The sequence below is a fragment of the Alnus glutinosa genome, chromosome 1, assembly GCF_958979055.1.
Source record: "Alnus glutinosa chromosome 1, dhAlnGlut1.1, whole genome shotgun sequence".
Taxonomy (NCBI): Eukaryota; Viridiplantae; Streptophyta; class Magnoliopsida; order Fagales; family Betulaceae; genus Alnus; species Alnus glutinosa.
Window position 1 is genome coordinate 51,893,777 of NC_084886.1, and position 14,085 is coordinate 51,907,861.

Genomic DNA, 14,085 nt, shown 5'->3' on the forward strand with positions numbered 1-14,085 from the left:
TAAATTAAGTCCAACATTCAAAGACAAAATACAATGAAATAAATAAATAAATGCTAAGAAGATATGAAAAGTCTAAAAAGTCATGAAGGCCTTAATTACCAAAATTGAAAGCCTTAAGTTAAGTCCAACGTTCAAAGATAAATTAAAATGAAAAAAAAAAATACTAAGAAAATATGGAAAGTCTCAAAAGTCATAAAGGCCTTAATTATCAAAATTCAAGGCTTTAAGTTAAGTCCAACGTTCAAAGACAAAATATAATGAAAATAAATAAATAAATGCTAAGAAAATATGAAAAATCTCAAAAGTCATGAAAGCCTTAATAACAAAAATTGAAGGCCTTAAGTTAAGTCTAATGTTCAAAGATAAAATAGAATGAATAAACAAATAAATATTAAAAAGATGTAGAAAGTCTCAAAAGTCATGAAGGCCTTAATTACCAAAATTGAAGGCATTGAGTTAAGTCCAACGTTCAAAGACAAAATACAATGAAAAAAAAAAAGAAAAAAAGATCCTATAAAAAATCCTACTCTTTATAAGTTTCTATTTTTTTTTATTTTTTTTTTTTTTTATTTTTTTTTATTTTTTTTTTTTTTTTTATCTCAATTTCCCTATTCAAGACTTATTCGAATTTAAAAGCAACTTTGCTGGGTGTTCGGGGGGAGGGGGAGGTTCCACGCCTCCCTCCCCCGGTGGTGTTTCCCCCTTCTTCCTTCTAGAGTGAAGGAGGTTTTTTGCTCCTCCCTGGTTAGAGCCAGTGGAGGTTTTGTGTCCTCCAGTCACTAGGGCTTTATAGTTTTTTTTTTTTTTTTTTTTTTTTTTTTCCCGGGTTAGATCCGGTAGTGGTTGATGTTCTCCGGAATAAGACTTCATGGGATTTGGGTTGGGGAGCAACTTTCTGGTGTGTTTTTCGCATATTTTCTGACCTGATTTTTCTTTGTTTGGATTTATTTATTTGGAGTCAAATCTGCTCACTTCGGCTAGTTTTTCCAAGACACGCGCCTTTTCACAGTGGTCGTTGTCTTCTTCTGGTCTAGCAACCTCTAGCCACGGCCGTGCCAGTTATTCACGCCACGCGCCAGGGAGGTCACTCTTTGATCAGCGCGTGTGAGTCATGGCTTGTCTTCCAGGGTGCGGTTGAGGGGTTTTCGGTGGATCTGAGGTCTTCTGACGAATTTTGGCTGCAAATGAGGTCTTCGATGGCAGCGTGTGTAGTACACGCACTGTCACCGGTGACGGCGCCACCCGACGCCAGTCTTGGTTTTGGCTTATATTTAGGGTGTTTTATGTTGTTTATTTTTTCTTTTCATAGTCTGCCTCTGTGATGCTTAAATGTTATTGGACTATTTGTTAGCTTAAGTGCTAGATCTGCCCTATTTTATTTGTTGAATGTGCTTAAATGTAAAGAGTGGCTCATTGTTGTCCCTATAATGATTATTTATTGTTTAAGTTGCTGTTCAAGTAAATTTTCTGGCTTAGGATGTAAGGGGTCTTGAACCTTTTGGTTTTGTCATTGTCCTGAGGCTTTATTCAGTAATATATGATAGCACATGCTATTTGTTCAAAAAAAAAGAAAAAAAGTCTTATTCGAATTCGAATTCCTCTCTTCTTTTATATTTCTATTATTTTCCAATAACTTACTTTTAGAATTAAAAGTTTTAACAAAATTTTACAAATAGAAGAAAGTGTTCCGATTGGCAAATTAAATTATATAAAAAGACTTAATTATTTTCCTAATGCAAGTATCGCTTATTGAATTTTATTGACAATACCTGTTAGTAGGGGTGTACAAACGGTTATAACCGGTGGTTATTGGCTAAAACCGCTAACCACCTAGGCGGTTATTGCATGTTACCAACTGCAACCGCAACCACTAACCGCCTAGGCGGAGACGGTTATTTTTATAACCGTCGGTTAGCGGTTATTTAGTAGATAACTGGTAGTTGTATAACTGCTTTTCAATTTGGATTTTGAGCAGGTTTTAGTGCAGGTTTTTAAATCCAAAATAAAAAATAGTAACAAATCAAAATACAAATCTAAAACATAACAAATCCAAAATAACCAAATACAAACAAATCTAAAACCCCAAACATTACAAATTCAAAATTATATATATATATATATATATATATATATATATATATATATATATATATATATATAAGCGGTTATTAACCGCTATTCCAAAACCTTATAATCACTTTTGAAAGCGGTTATACGGTTAGAGGTTATAAGTAGTTAGCGTTTTTAAAGTGGTTATAACCGCTCTGTTTGTACACTCCTAATTAAGGCTTTCATGACTTTCCATATCTTCATAGCATTTTTTTTATTTTAATGCCTTTATTAAATTTATTTTTACCATAATTTAGGAGCCTTATTAAAATATATTGATGGTAATTAAGGCTTTAATTTTTTTTAGAAATATATATATTTTTTTAATTGAGAGCCTTAAGCGGCCGTCTAATATATTTAAGGCTCCGGCCGGCCCTAGTCCTAACTCACCTACAATATTAAGTAAAAAAAATTTAAAAAGGAAAGGAAAGATAAAGAAGACGACATGAAGTAAGGTGACCGTTTTGCTTAGATAAATGTTTGCGGGGTTTAAAATTTTTAATCATAAAAGAAATGTTGTCGGTTGCCGCTAACTTTACTTTTCCCGCCTAAACATGTGTGTCTCTCATCCAAATGATCCAATTCGCTTCTCAGCTCCAGAAACGTCACCGTTTGGCTTTCTCTTCCCAATCTTCTCCTCTCACTATTGCCCACGGTGCACGTTAGCATTTGACAGCCTCTGCAAATCCACCTCTTTCAGGCCCAGACTGCCTCCCAAACTCTTTCTGTTCTTCTCTCCCGGCGCGTGTTAGCACACTGTCTCCCGCCGGTGCACTTTAGCCCCACAATCTCTCTCTCTCTCTCTCTCTCTCTCTGTTTCTTCAATGGCACCGGGCCCAGACCCAGATCCGAATCCCAATCGAAACGATCCGATTACAGACTACTCCAAAACCCAGCGCATAGTCCTCCTCATAGACCTAAACCCGCTCCTCCACCTCTCAGATCCAACCCCATTTCTCATCTCCGTCATCGCCTCCGCCAAGACCCTCCTCTCTTTCCCTCCTCTCTCTTCCTCCCTCTTCGCCTTCAAACCCTTACTCTCCTCGCTCTCACCCCTCCTTTCCTCCTCCAAACTACACCCTTTTGTTCCCAGCTCTTCCCTCTCGCTCTCCTTCAATGACTGTTCCACCACCTTCCTTTCTCTGTCAAAGATGCTCGATTTTTTTCATGCCCACCAGGTTTTCGACCCTTTGCCGTTGTCGCCGCCCCTGGCTTCGTGCCTCGCCGCGTCGATGCGCCAGCTCGTGCACGACTACGCGTGGGACCCGGTGGCCGAGGATTCCATAACGGGTACGCTTTTGAATTGTAATGAGAATGGTTCTGTGGCTGTTGGGTCGAATTTGGTTGTTTTATTTTCGCCAGTTTGTAGGTCTACGAAGGATTTGTCCGAGTTCTTCAATGTGGGAATTGAGGACGAGTGTTTGAAAGATGTGGGTTTGTTTTGTGGAAAGTTTCATGATTGTTTTGACAATGTGAACGGTGCGTTTGTTAGCAGGGATATTGGGTTTAGTTGGGTTGATGTTAGGTATGAATTGGAAGGTGATGGTTGTAAGGGCGAGGTTGATGGTTCTGAATTGAAATCAGGGTTTTTTGTAAGTGGGATTAGGAGTTTGGGTTGGGGGTTTTGCTCGACTGATTCGATTGTTCTTGGTTCTGCTCTTGTTCCCTTTGGGTTGATTTATCCGAAGATTGCAATTTCATCCAAGTTTTTCAATTTTAATAATAATTGTAGGAAACTTCACGCTCAGTTGAGTCTTGAGATATTAGATGTAAGTGCAAAGCCGTTGGAATGCAAGTGCTGTGATCTTGAAATGGTCGATTTGAAGATGTCATCGAGAAATAGATGTGATAATTTTCTGTTTACTCCAGATCTCATGAATTCACAAGTAAGAGGTCGTGAACAGAAGAACTTGTTTTTGGGACTCTTTGGGGACGGGATGGTAAAGCTCCATATTAAGGCTGTTCAAAGGTACAGTGAGTGTGGAAAATTTGTGGGTCATTTCGGAGATCCAATTCTCGTGTGTGAATCTTTGGGAGACTCTAAGAAAGACCAGAAAGAAAATTTTGGTGAATTTTTTGCAGATAGGGTTCTTGACATGCTAGCAATGGAATTGTGTGGGTTTGCGCTGAGAAAATCTATACCCATTTGGCAGATTCTCTTGAGTTTTCTTTATAGGGAAGGCTACTGTGCATTGATATCTGTTTCAAATGGCAATGGTGATTCACATATAGGAATTCTCAAGCCTTTTACAGTTTCTTCAGCTCTCCTATGTATTATAGAGGATGGAACTTATCCTCCAAACATGCTAAGCGATTTTGGCGGAGCAAATGTGGCTCAATTTGGTACAAAGATGGACAATGAGATTGGCAAAGCCAATGTAGATTTGAATGGCTCCAATGGGTTCATAGATTCTCTGGCTGGGCCTTCACCATCTGATAAGTTGGCAACGCTAGGAGATGGTAAAAGGAAAAAGAATAAGAAGAAATTAAATATGCGTCAAGACCTCTCATGGAGTGCCTTCTGCAAGACAGCATTTGAACACTCTGAGCAAGACTTGGGACAGGTTTACTTTGCCAGGGAATTTAATAACTCAAAGAAGTTGAAATTTCTAAAATGTTGGATGAAGCAGATTAAGAAATCTTCTTGTTGTAGTCTAATTTTACAGGAAACGTCCAAGCCATGTCAGGATATCCAAAGAGAAATGGAAGATAGGTTGACTAAATTTCATCAAGGAAGTGAACAGCCAGTCTCTTCATCTGCCTCAGCTGGAGAGAATTTTTTGACTGAGGCCTCTAGGATACAGGATGAAGGTGCTCTTGACTTTTGGTCAGAAACTTCTGAAGCTTTTTTCAGTAATCTTTCCAATAAGATCCAACAAGGACTTGAGTCTGAAGGAGTAGACTTGGGGGATTTGGCAGAGCGGCTTGTGAACTCATCCATATATTGGTTATATCAAAAGCGTGAAACCGAATCCCCTTCAGAGAGCCAAACTCTTGAGGTAAAATCTGATGATGCTTGTGGTAGCATAGTTCCTGAACTAACAAAACTTTTACTCAGGGAGCCCAAGGAGTTGGTTGCAAAGCACAAAAATAATGTTCCATCCTTTCAGGCATCTGATCCGGGATGTGCTGGATCTACTTCAAAAGATATAGTTAGAGAGTATCCTTTTTCATTTTTGCTAATTTGCATCACCACATTATTGATCTAATTTGCATTTCATATCTATTAACACTTTTTTCCTTAATAAGCTCAAGATATGAAATGCAGATATTGTTTCGGATGGAGATAATGCGATCAGAGGTTAGAGCAAGTATTGGAGAGTCTATAAAACAAAAGTTTGTGAAACAAATTTGCTTGCTTTTAGATACCATTCAGTGCCATCCGGAGGGAGGCTTTTTTGGTGATTGGAGCCTTGACAATTATGTAGGAAAGGTCATAAAAAGGAGGTACATGTGTCTACAAATCGATAAATCAACTGTTTCAGAATAATGATTTTGACATTCTATGGCATTGTGCTTTCAAGAAAATCATAGGTTCTTTGTGGAGCCTAGAACAATCAATGCCAATTTGTTGTTTGGAGCTATACCAAATGCATATTTCTGTTGCCTGCTCTTCCACCTTTGCGTGGGATATTATTGTTCATTCTAGGAACATATTCTTATACCACCTGTCCCACTATTTTAAAAAAGATTGGCCAAAACCAAGAAACAGAAAATAAGAAATGGTTTAAGAATTCCAAATAGAGTGAGTCTGGCTTCTATTGTTATTACAGGGTGCTGCTTTGCAGGATATAGGCCACTTATATCATGCATTTCTTGTTTTACTGAATATAGCATACAAGTATATTTTTCATAACTAGTTTATAGATTATTAATATGATCTTTGAAATGAATGGAGCCTAGATACTAGTTATATAATCATTTTTCTTAAAGTGACTTTTACCTTTACTATCATTAATTGTTTCTATTTAAAGTTGCAAGTGCAAGCATTTGATTATTACTTAAAGATGAAATTATAATCCGAGGGATAAAGTACTATTTGAATGCCAAAATTTCAGGTACTGTCTCACCCTGGGAGACGTTGTTCATAGGATCTACACAAAAATGGATTTGTTGCTCTTTGCTGATGAGGATAAATCTGCTAATCCTTCATTCAACAGTGAGGATAGCAATCAATCCTGGAGAGAAAAATCAGAGAGAGATGAGATTGGTGAAAATTACGGAACTAATGAACCGGTGTCAGCTGAGGCAGAGTCCCTTCAGCTGCTGCAAAATGAGAATGGAAGCCCCCAAGGTGTTAAACAAGAGGAGCATGCTCGCAGATTAATGGAAGCTCAGAAGAGGAGAGAGAGGGCTCGGAGATTTGCATCTTTCACCAGTTGGATGCCTGATTTGCAGAGAGTTTGGGCCCCAAAGCAGCCAAATTTGATGAAACAAAAGTCGGATCCTCTTCAGAAGCTGTCAAAAAGGAAGCAACCCCGAAGGGTAAGCTATGACATGGTATGTGAGACTCCTATGACAGGGATCAAACGTTCATGCTCACGAGTGAGCAGCGTTGATGATGAAGACTACCAAGATTCTGGAAGTCAATCAGGCGGTTCTGTTTCCAAGGCTTTGTTTCAGGATGAATGATGATATAACCCAGTAACTTTTACTTGAGCTCACCTGATGTGTGGCTTTCGCACAGAAATTGTGTGAAAGTACTAAAAGACTTAATAGCAGCTAGTTACCAAGAATTTACAGATTTAACTCGGCAAGCCTACTTGAAATTTCAACCAATAGTGGTAAAGTGGTTGAGATCAACAGAGTTGAATTTTGCCGTTGATTGTAAAATTATTTTCACATGTTCTTTTCTAGTTACTTTAACATGGAGATGCTGTATCACTGAGCTAATATTTCAATTGCTCAGTTACATGTATTTCAAACCTTTGAATAGTAATAATAACACAACCTATGAATATTTCATCACTTTTTTTTTTTTTTTTTTTTTTTAAAACTTTGTGAGATTCGAACCTAAGCATGTCGTTTAACAATTGAAACAATATAGTCCCATTAACAATAATTTCTGTTGTGGTGAAATTGGTTAAAAGTAATAATCTTATAACCTCTATTTCTTTTGGTTTTCCATCTTTTGTTTAAAAACTTTATTTTTAGGTTAATGTATACCTTTTGACAATCTTGACATTCACATTTTGCAACCAGCAAGTCCCTCATTTGATGAGAAGTCCAACTCATTTAACTATAGGAACTGATAGTAGCCTTAGGAGGATGGGCAAAGGTATAACATCCATGGCCTGTATTTGACCCGAATCTGAGTACTGAATGTTTAATTAATTTGGCTCACTTCAATTTATTTTGAATGTGAGTTCATTTCTAATATAAAGTAAATATCATGATTATTTATCATTTCGTAAATTCATACTAATCATTAGTTAATTAATTATTGTTAAAATTTTATCATTTGAGTTAATTAAATAACTTAACTTGAATCTTAAATAAATTAATCTCAAGTTTATATGTATGCATATAAATTCATTATGCCATATACAAACATGCACGCGCATACACACACATCAGTACATACTCACAAAGACTCGTGTACACAGAAATGTCTTGAGACTAAACTCACAACAGCAATAATTTAAGTTATATTTATTATATTACGAAGATAATTCTATTTTACTTAAGATGTTCTTATTATAAAATTAAAATAATAGTAACAAATTTGTAAAAATAAACTTATACCAGTTTATACAAAATTATTCGAGCCAAATCGAGTTTATACAATTACATTTTGTTTAATGCTTAAACATATTATTGTGTTCACAAATGATTCATTTATTATTTGAACTGAAACTGAATCGAGTTTAACTGGGTGAGCTCACGAGCAGTTGGACTCATCTTACAACCCCTATTAACATCCATCGAGGACGAGAGTGGAAAAATGATAATTCGTGTTTAAATATTGAATTTTTTGGATCATGTCAAATATGTATATAAGACTGTATAATTCAATTTTAACTCAACAAAAAATTAGTTAAATGGGCAAAACCCTCAATTCCGGCCCTCTAATTTCGTTATCTCAGCATAAACGAGACTACGACGAAAACACATGTTTTTCCTATTCTCTTCAAAGTTATTCTCATCGACAAAACTTAACCCGGGAGCTCTCCTCCTTCACCAAACGCCGCCGAACAACCCCGACGGTTCCTCCCTAAAAATCCAATACGCCCCCTTTCATTTCAGTTCTATAAAAACCCAGTGCCTTTACCATGCGAACAAAGAATGAGAGAAAGAAAGGAAAAAAAAGGGAGAGCCCCTTTTTTTTCGGCATAAAATGATTTCTGGAAAATGATTTCGGTATTTTCCGGTGTTTGGTAGGGGCGAAAATAATAGTCAACCGGAAAATGATTTCTGTTTGACCAAAAATGCTTAGTAAATTTCGGAAAATGATTTACGCTTTTTAAAAGCGTAAATCATTTTCCGAAGACGTCTGACGCGGTCGATTTATTTTAAACAATGCAGTCGATCTTCACGTTTAAGCAGCCGACCACCATCGAAATCTTGCCCGTATCGAATTCCGACAACATCCGGATAATGTTGTCGGAATCTGGCGACGGAATCCGGCCACCTTCGCCGGAATCCGGTCAGCCCAGATTCCGGCAACCAATCTGGCCGGATCTGGGCGGACCGGCCGGATTCCGGAGATCTGGCCGGATCTGGCCAGATGGCCGGAATCCGGTCGGTCTGGCCAGATCCGGCCAGATCGCCGGGATCCGGTCGGCCTCTCTGGCCAGAGCCGGCCGGGATCCGGCCAGAGCCTGCCGGCTCTCTGGCCAGACCGGCCGGATCTAGCCGGGATCCGGTCGGTCTGGCCAGATCGCCGGGATCCGGCCGGTCTGGCCAGAGAGCCGGCCTGCTCTGGCCGGATCCCAGCCGGCTCTGGCCAGTTCCCGGCCGGCTCTGGCCAGAGAGGCCGGATTCCGGCCAGATTCCGGCAGGATCTGGCCAGATCCGGCCTCTCTGGCCGGAATCCGGCGGGATGGCCGGAATCCGGCCACTTCGCCGGAATCCGGCCATCCCAGATTCCGACAAAACTGTCCGGATTCCGGCCATTATCTTGAATTCTGACTGTATTAACCGAAATCAAGTAAAAATGGTCAGAATCTTGTCGGTTAATGACGAAATCTCGTTATCGATGATTTTTATATTATTTTATATTTAATATTTATATGTTTTGAATAAAAATTAATTTTTATAGGTTAATATGTTTGAATGAAAATATAAAAAATATTTGTAATTTTCTGTACGCGCCAAACACCGAAAAATGCTTTCGGCGAAAAATATTTTCCAGAAAAATGACTTCCCTGAAACCATTTTACGACGAAAACCATTTTACGTCGAAACAAACGGAGCATACGACGAAAACACATGTTTTTCCTATTCTCTTCAAAGTTATTCTCATCGACAAAACTTAACCCGGGAGCTCTCCTCCTTCACCAAACGCCGCCGAACAACCCCGACGGTTCCTCCCTAAAAATCCAATACGCCCCCTTTCATTTCAGTTCTATAAAAACCCAGTGCCTTTACCATGCGAACAAAGAATGAGAGAAAGAAAGGAAAAAAAAGGGAGAGCCCCTGAAGCAGAACAACCCCCTCCTCCTCTGTTCTTCACGCAGGAAATGAATGCCCCCTTTTGTGTTTCGTTTGGTTCTCTGCAGCTCGCCGAGAGAGAGAGAGAGAGTGAATGGCGGCAGAATGGGGACTGAGTTTGGGCGGCAACAGCATCAACGGCGGCATCACCGCTCCCTTGCCGCTGCAAAGCTCGCACCGACTGCCACTCTAATGCCGTTCTCGAGCTCTGCCATTTCACGCACCCCTTCCCCGAACGTGAGTCCTCCTACCTGTGGTTTGTTCCGCAATTTTAGTTGTTGATTTTGAATTGTTGGAAGTTTTCGGTGAAGAGCCGTTTGAAGTAACGATTTTGTTGAGTTTGTTTGGAAGTTTTGCTGGTTTTGGTGTTATGGGTTCGTTTCATTAATGGGTTTCAGAGCTGCCGGTGGCGTGGGCGGTGGCGTTCGTCTCTTGAATGGGGAAAGGGGGTTTTGTCTATGAAAATAACTCTGAAGAGAATAGGAAACATGATATGTGTGTTTTCGTCTTAGTCTCATTTTGAGTGATATACTGATGTGTCCATTTTCTATTGGATGGCACAAAGGAACTAATTTATGCCAGATCTTACCGAGGTTATTCTCTTTCTCAAAACACCCAACCATTCATGAAATCCATAAACCTTTTTCCCGCCATTTTCCAACTGCCAGACAACTGCAAAACCTAGTCTCGTCAACCCAGAAAAGCACAGCTCTCACTGAGGAGTTGTGTGGTAACATATTGGACGAACACCCAGATATCAAAACCCTGAAGAAACTCCATTCCAGGATCATTGTTGATCAATGTCTCCACTCAAACCCTTCCCTTGGCATCAAACTAATGAGGGCTTACGCGAGTCATGGGGAACCCAGTCTCACACACCAAGTATTTGATGAAATTCCTGAGAAGAACGTTGTTTTCTTTAATGTCATGATAAGAAGTTATGTAAACAACCATTTGTATTGTGATGCTCTTCTTGTTTACAAAACCATGGCTAGCCATGGAGTTGAGCCTGATAATTATACATACCCTTGTGTGTTGAAAGCATGTTCTGGGTTGGATGATTTGAGGGTTGGCTTGCAAATTCATGGTGCTGTTGTGAAAGTTGGGCTAGATTTGAATTTGTTTATCGGCAATGGTCTTGTTTCAATGTATGGGAAATGTGGTTGTTTAGTGGAGGCTCGGCGAGTTCTTGATGAGATGCCGAGCAGAGATGTGGTTTCCTGGAATTCGATGGTTGCTGCGTACGCACAAAATGCACAGTTTGACGAGGCATTAGAGGTTTGTAAAGAAATGGAGACGTTGAGGCTAAAACCAGATACTGGTACAATGGCTAGCCTCTTGCCAGCTGTAACTAACACAACGTCTAATAATGTTTCATATGTTAAGGACATGTTCATGAAGTTGGCAAAAAGGAGTGTGGTTTCATGGAATGTGATGGTGGCGGTGTATGTTAATAATTCAATGCCTGGTGAAGCGGTCAATTTATATTTACAGATGGAAGCATGTGGGATAGAACCCGATGCAGTTACTATTGCTAGTGTTCTTCCTGCTTGTGGGGATCTTTCAGCTCTGTCTCTAGGTAGACGGGTGCATGAATATGTTGAGAGGAAGAAACTTCGACCAAATTTGTTTTTGGAGAATGCCTTGGTTGACATGTATGCTAAGTGTGGAAGTTTACGGGATGCAAGAGAAGTATTTGACAGAATGAAGTTCCGGGATGTTGTATCATGGACCTCAGTGATCTCTGCATATGGTCTTAATGGGCAGGGTCGTGATGCTGTGGCACTTTTTGCAAAAATGCAAGATTCAGGTCTGCGTCCGGATTCTATTGCCTTTGTTTCAGTTATCTCGGCTTGCAGCCATGCAGGACTGTTGGAGGAGGGTCGATATTACTTTAAATTGATGACTGAGGAGTATAGGATAATTCCAAGGATCGAACACTTTGCTTGCATGGTAGATCTCTTAGGACGTTCTGGACAAGTAGCTGAGGCCTACTGTTTCATCAAGCAGATGCCAGTGGCGCCTAACGAGAGAGTTTGGGGGGCTCTCCTGAGTGCCTGTCGGGTGTACTCGAACATGAATGTTGGGCTTTTAGCTGCTGATCATCTTTTTGAGCTGGCTCCTGAGCAGTCAGGTTATTATGTCTTGTTGTCCAATATATATGCAAAGGCTGGTAGATGGCAAGATGTAACGACTATCCGATCAATAATGAACAGTAGAGGAATTAAGAAAATGCCTGGCATCAGCAACGTTGAGCTCAATCATCGGATTCACACCTTTCTTGCTGGTGACCAATCACATCCTCAGTCCGAGGAGATATATGAAGAGTTAGATGTATTAGTGGGGAAGATGAAAGAATTAGGTTATGTTCCTGAGACTGATTCTGCTCTACATGATGTGGAGGAGGAGGATAAGGAGTGTCATCTGGCAGTTCATAGTGAGAAGTTGGCTATTGTCTTTGCCATACTGAACACTGAGCCTGGGATGCAAATTAGAATTACCAAGAATCTCCGTGTTTGTGGGGATTGCCACATTGCAGCCAAGCTAATCTCCAAGATAGTCAAACGTGAAATAATCGTCAGGGATACTAATCGTTTTCACCATTTCAATAATGGTATTTGCTCATGTGGTGATTATTGGTGAACCTTCATTGGAGTACTTGTCACTTGCACTGTTGCTTGGAGCTTCTTTAGGCCTTTTCTCATTAACAGTTATTCGGAAATTGCAGTCTTTAGATCATGAGATCGTGGATGATTTTGGCTGGCTGCAGCTGTCATCCTTGACCTTTACATGATCACCAATCCTCACCCTTGTAATGATCTACTGCCAGAAACCTGCACTGCCTAAGTCCCAGCATCCATATTTCCCATATTTTCATTTTCCTATCTGGATATATGATCAATTGAATGTATATTGCAGTCTGGGTGATTTTAATTTCTTAGGGGTACTGTGTGAGCAGTGCCAAATATGACTTTACTATGTAGGGTAAGCAGTGGCAAATTTTAGTTTACAAGTCCCTAAATTCATATTTCCCAGATTCTTGCTAGTTAATCTGGATCCAAGATGTAGATTGCCGTCTGAGTGATTCTAATTTCTTTGGGGTACTTTCTGACAATTGCAGAAGTAGAATTCATATACTTTGTGTGAGACGTGCATGGCTGCAATTGGGTACAACTCCAAGTCCAAATACCAAAAATTGATCAGAAATCAGAGTAATGGTAACAGGTAAGCTTTTTCTGGGTTTTACAAATGTCAGATCTGATACTCTGTTCTCCATTGATACATATTTTATATTACTTGAGTTTTGTTTAGTTGACGTTTTCTATCATTTTTCCTATTTGATTCTCACAAATCCTCTCATTGATATCCATATATCTGAAGTTTCAGAACATATCAAGCATGGTTCAAATTCTACTTTGTAAACCATGCGAGTCTTTGCAACTTCATATTGTCTTTCATGGTTTTGTTTGCCACAAATTGTCCATGTAAAGCAGGCCAACTTTCAGAACAATGAATAATATTCAATTGATTTTGGAATTCTACACTTTTTACTTATCAATCTATTGCAATTCCTTTTCTTCAGGCAAGAGATGTATCATGGAAAAATGGAGCTCTTGCTGACTAGAATATACATGTGCCGAAGATTCTTCTGCTGGTTGCTTAGAAAACTGCATGCTGCCTAGAGGGTTTTTTTCTTCTTCGTTGAAGTTCAGTCCAGCTGACTGGCTTAAGGAAATCCCATCTCTGCGCTCCTGACCTTGACCCCAAAATTGGGTTGTGATCTGTTAGATTGGTTGTTTGTGGTGTCTTTCACTGACCTTCCAGTGAAACAATTCCACCAAATATATATCTCAGGATTTTATAGCTAAATAATGGTGGCTGATAAAATGTGAGAAAGTAGAATATGAATTCAGATCTTTTATTATTTTTGTCGCCAAGAAAATTATTATAATTCTGCATCCTAGATTTCCAAATATTTTGCTTGCTGATTACATCCTAATACAGCTAGCTTTCATCCATATATGTTGAATTGCAAGAGTTCTAATGGGATCCGGCCGGTGGGCTCTGGGGGTGATTGCACCCTTTGACTTCATAACTTTACAACTACAAATAAACATGTTTTTGTTATTTTTTGGTCGGTTATACTCCATTTACCGCAGCAACAAACCTTTTGATGTGTGTTTTAATTGGGATTGTTCAACTTCGCCTATGCTCTGGAGTGTTGGATCGTTTACAGAAATGGCAAACAATTCTGGCTACGTACCAAACAAAACCATTGTTCTCGCAATGCATAACTGTCAATGCCAGCCTTAACTAATGTAG

General features: G+C 39.4%; 2 protein-coding genes across 2 annotated transcripts; both read left to right on the forward strand.

The window, feature by feature from the left end:
• The first annotated feature begins 2,649 nt into the window (after positions 1 to 2,649).
• On the forward strand, positions 2,650 to 7,054 carry LOC133858135 (uncharacterized). Its single transcript, XM_062293591.1, has 3 exons — positions 2,650 to 5,269; positions 5,365 to 5,556; positions 6,168 to 7,054. Exons 1-3 carry the CDS (start codon positions 2,934 to 2,936, stop codon positions 6,739 to 6,741), a joined length of 3,102 nt encoding a protein of 1,033 aa, XP_062149575.1. The 5' UTR covers positions 2,650 to 2,933; the 3' UTR covers positions 6,742 to 7,054.
• A 2,478-nt stretch (positions 7,055 to 9,532) lies between these two features.
• Positions 9,533 to 13,815, forward strand: LOC133858144 (putative pentatricopeptide repeat-containing protein At3g49142). The gene is made up of 3 exons (XM_062293601.1): positions 9,533 to 12,747; positions 12,884 to 12,987; positions 13,346 to 13,815. Exon 1 carries the CDS (start codon positions 10,297 to 10,299, stop codon positions 12,403 to 12,405), a length of 2,109 nt encoding a protein of 702 aa, XP_062149585.1. The 5' UTR covers positions 9,533 to 10,296; the 3' UTR covers positions 12,406 to 12,747; positions 12,884 to 12,987; positions 13,346 to 13,815.
• The last annotated feature ends 270 nt before the right edge of the window (positions 13,816 to 14,085 follow it).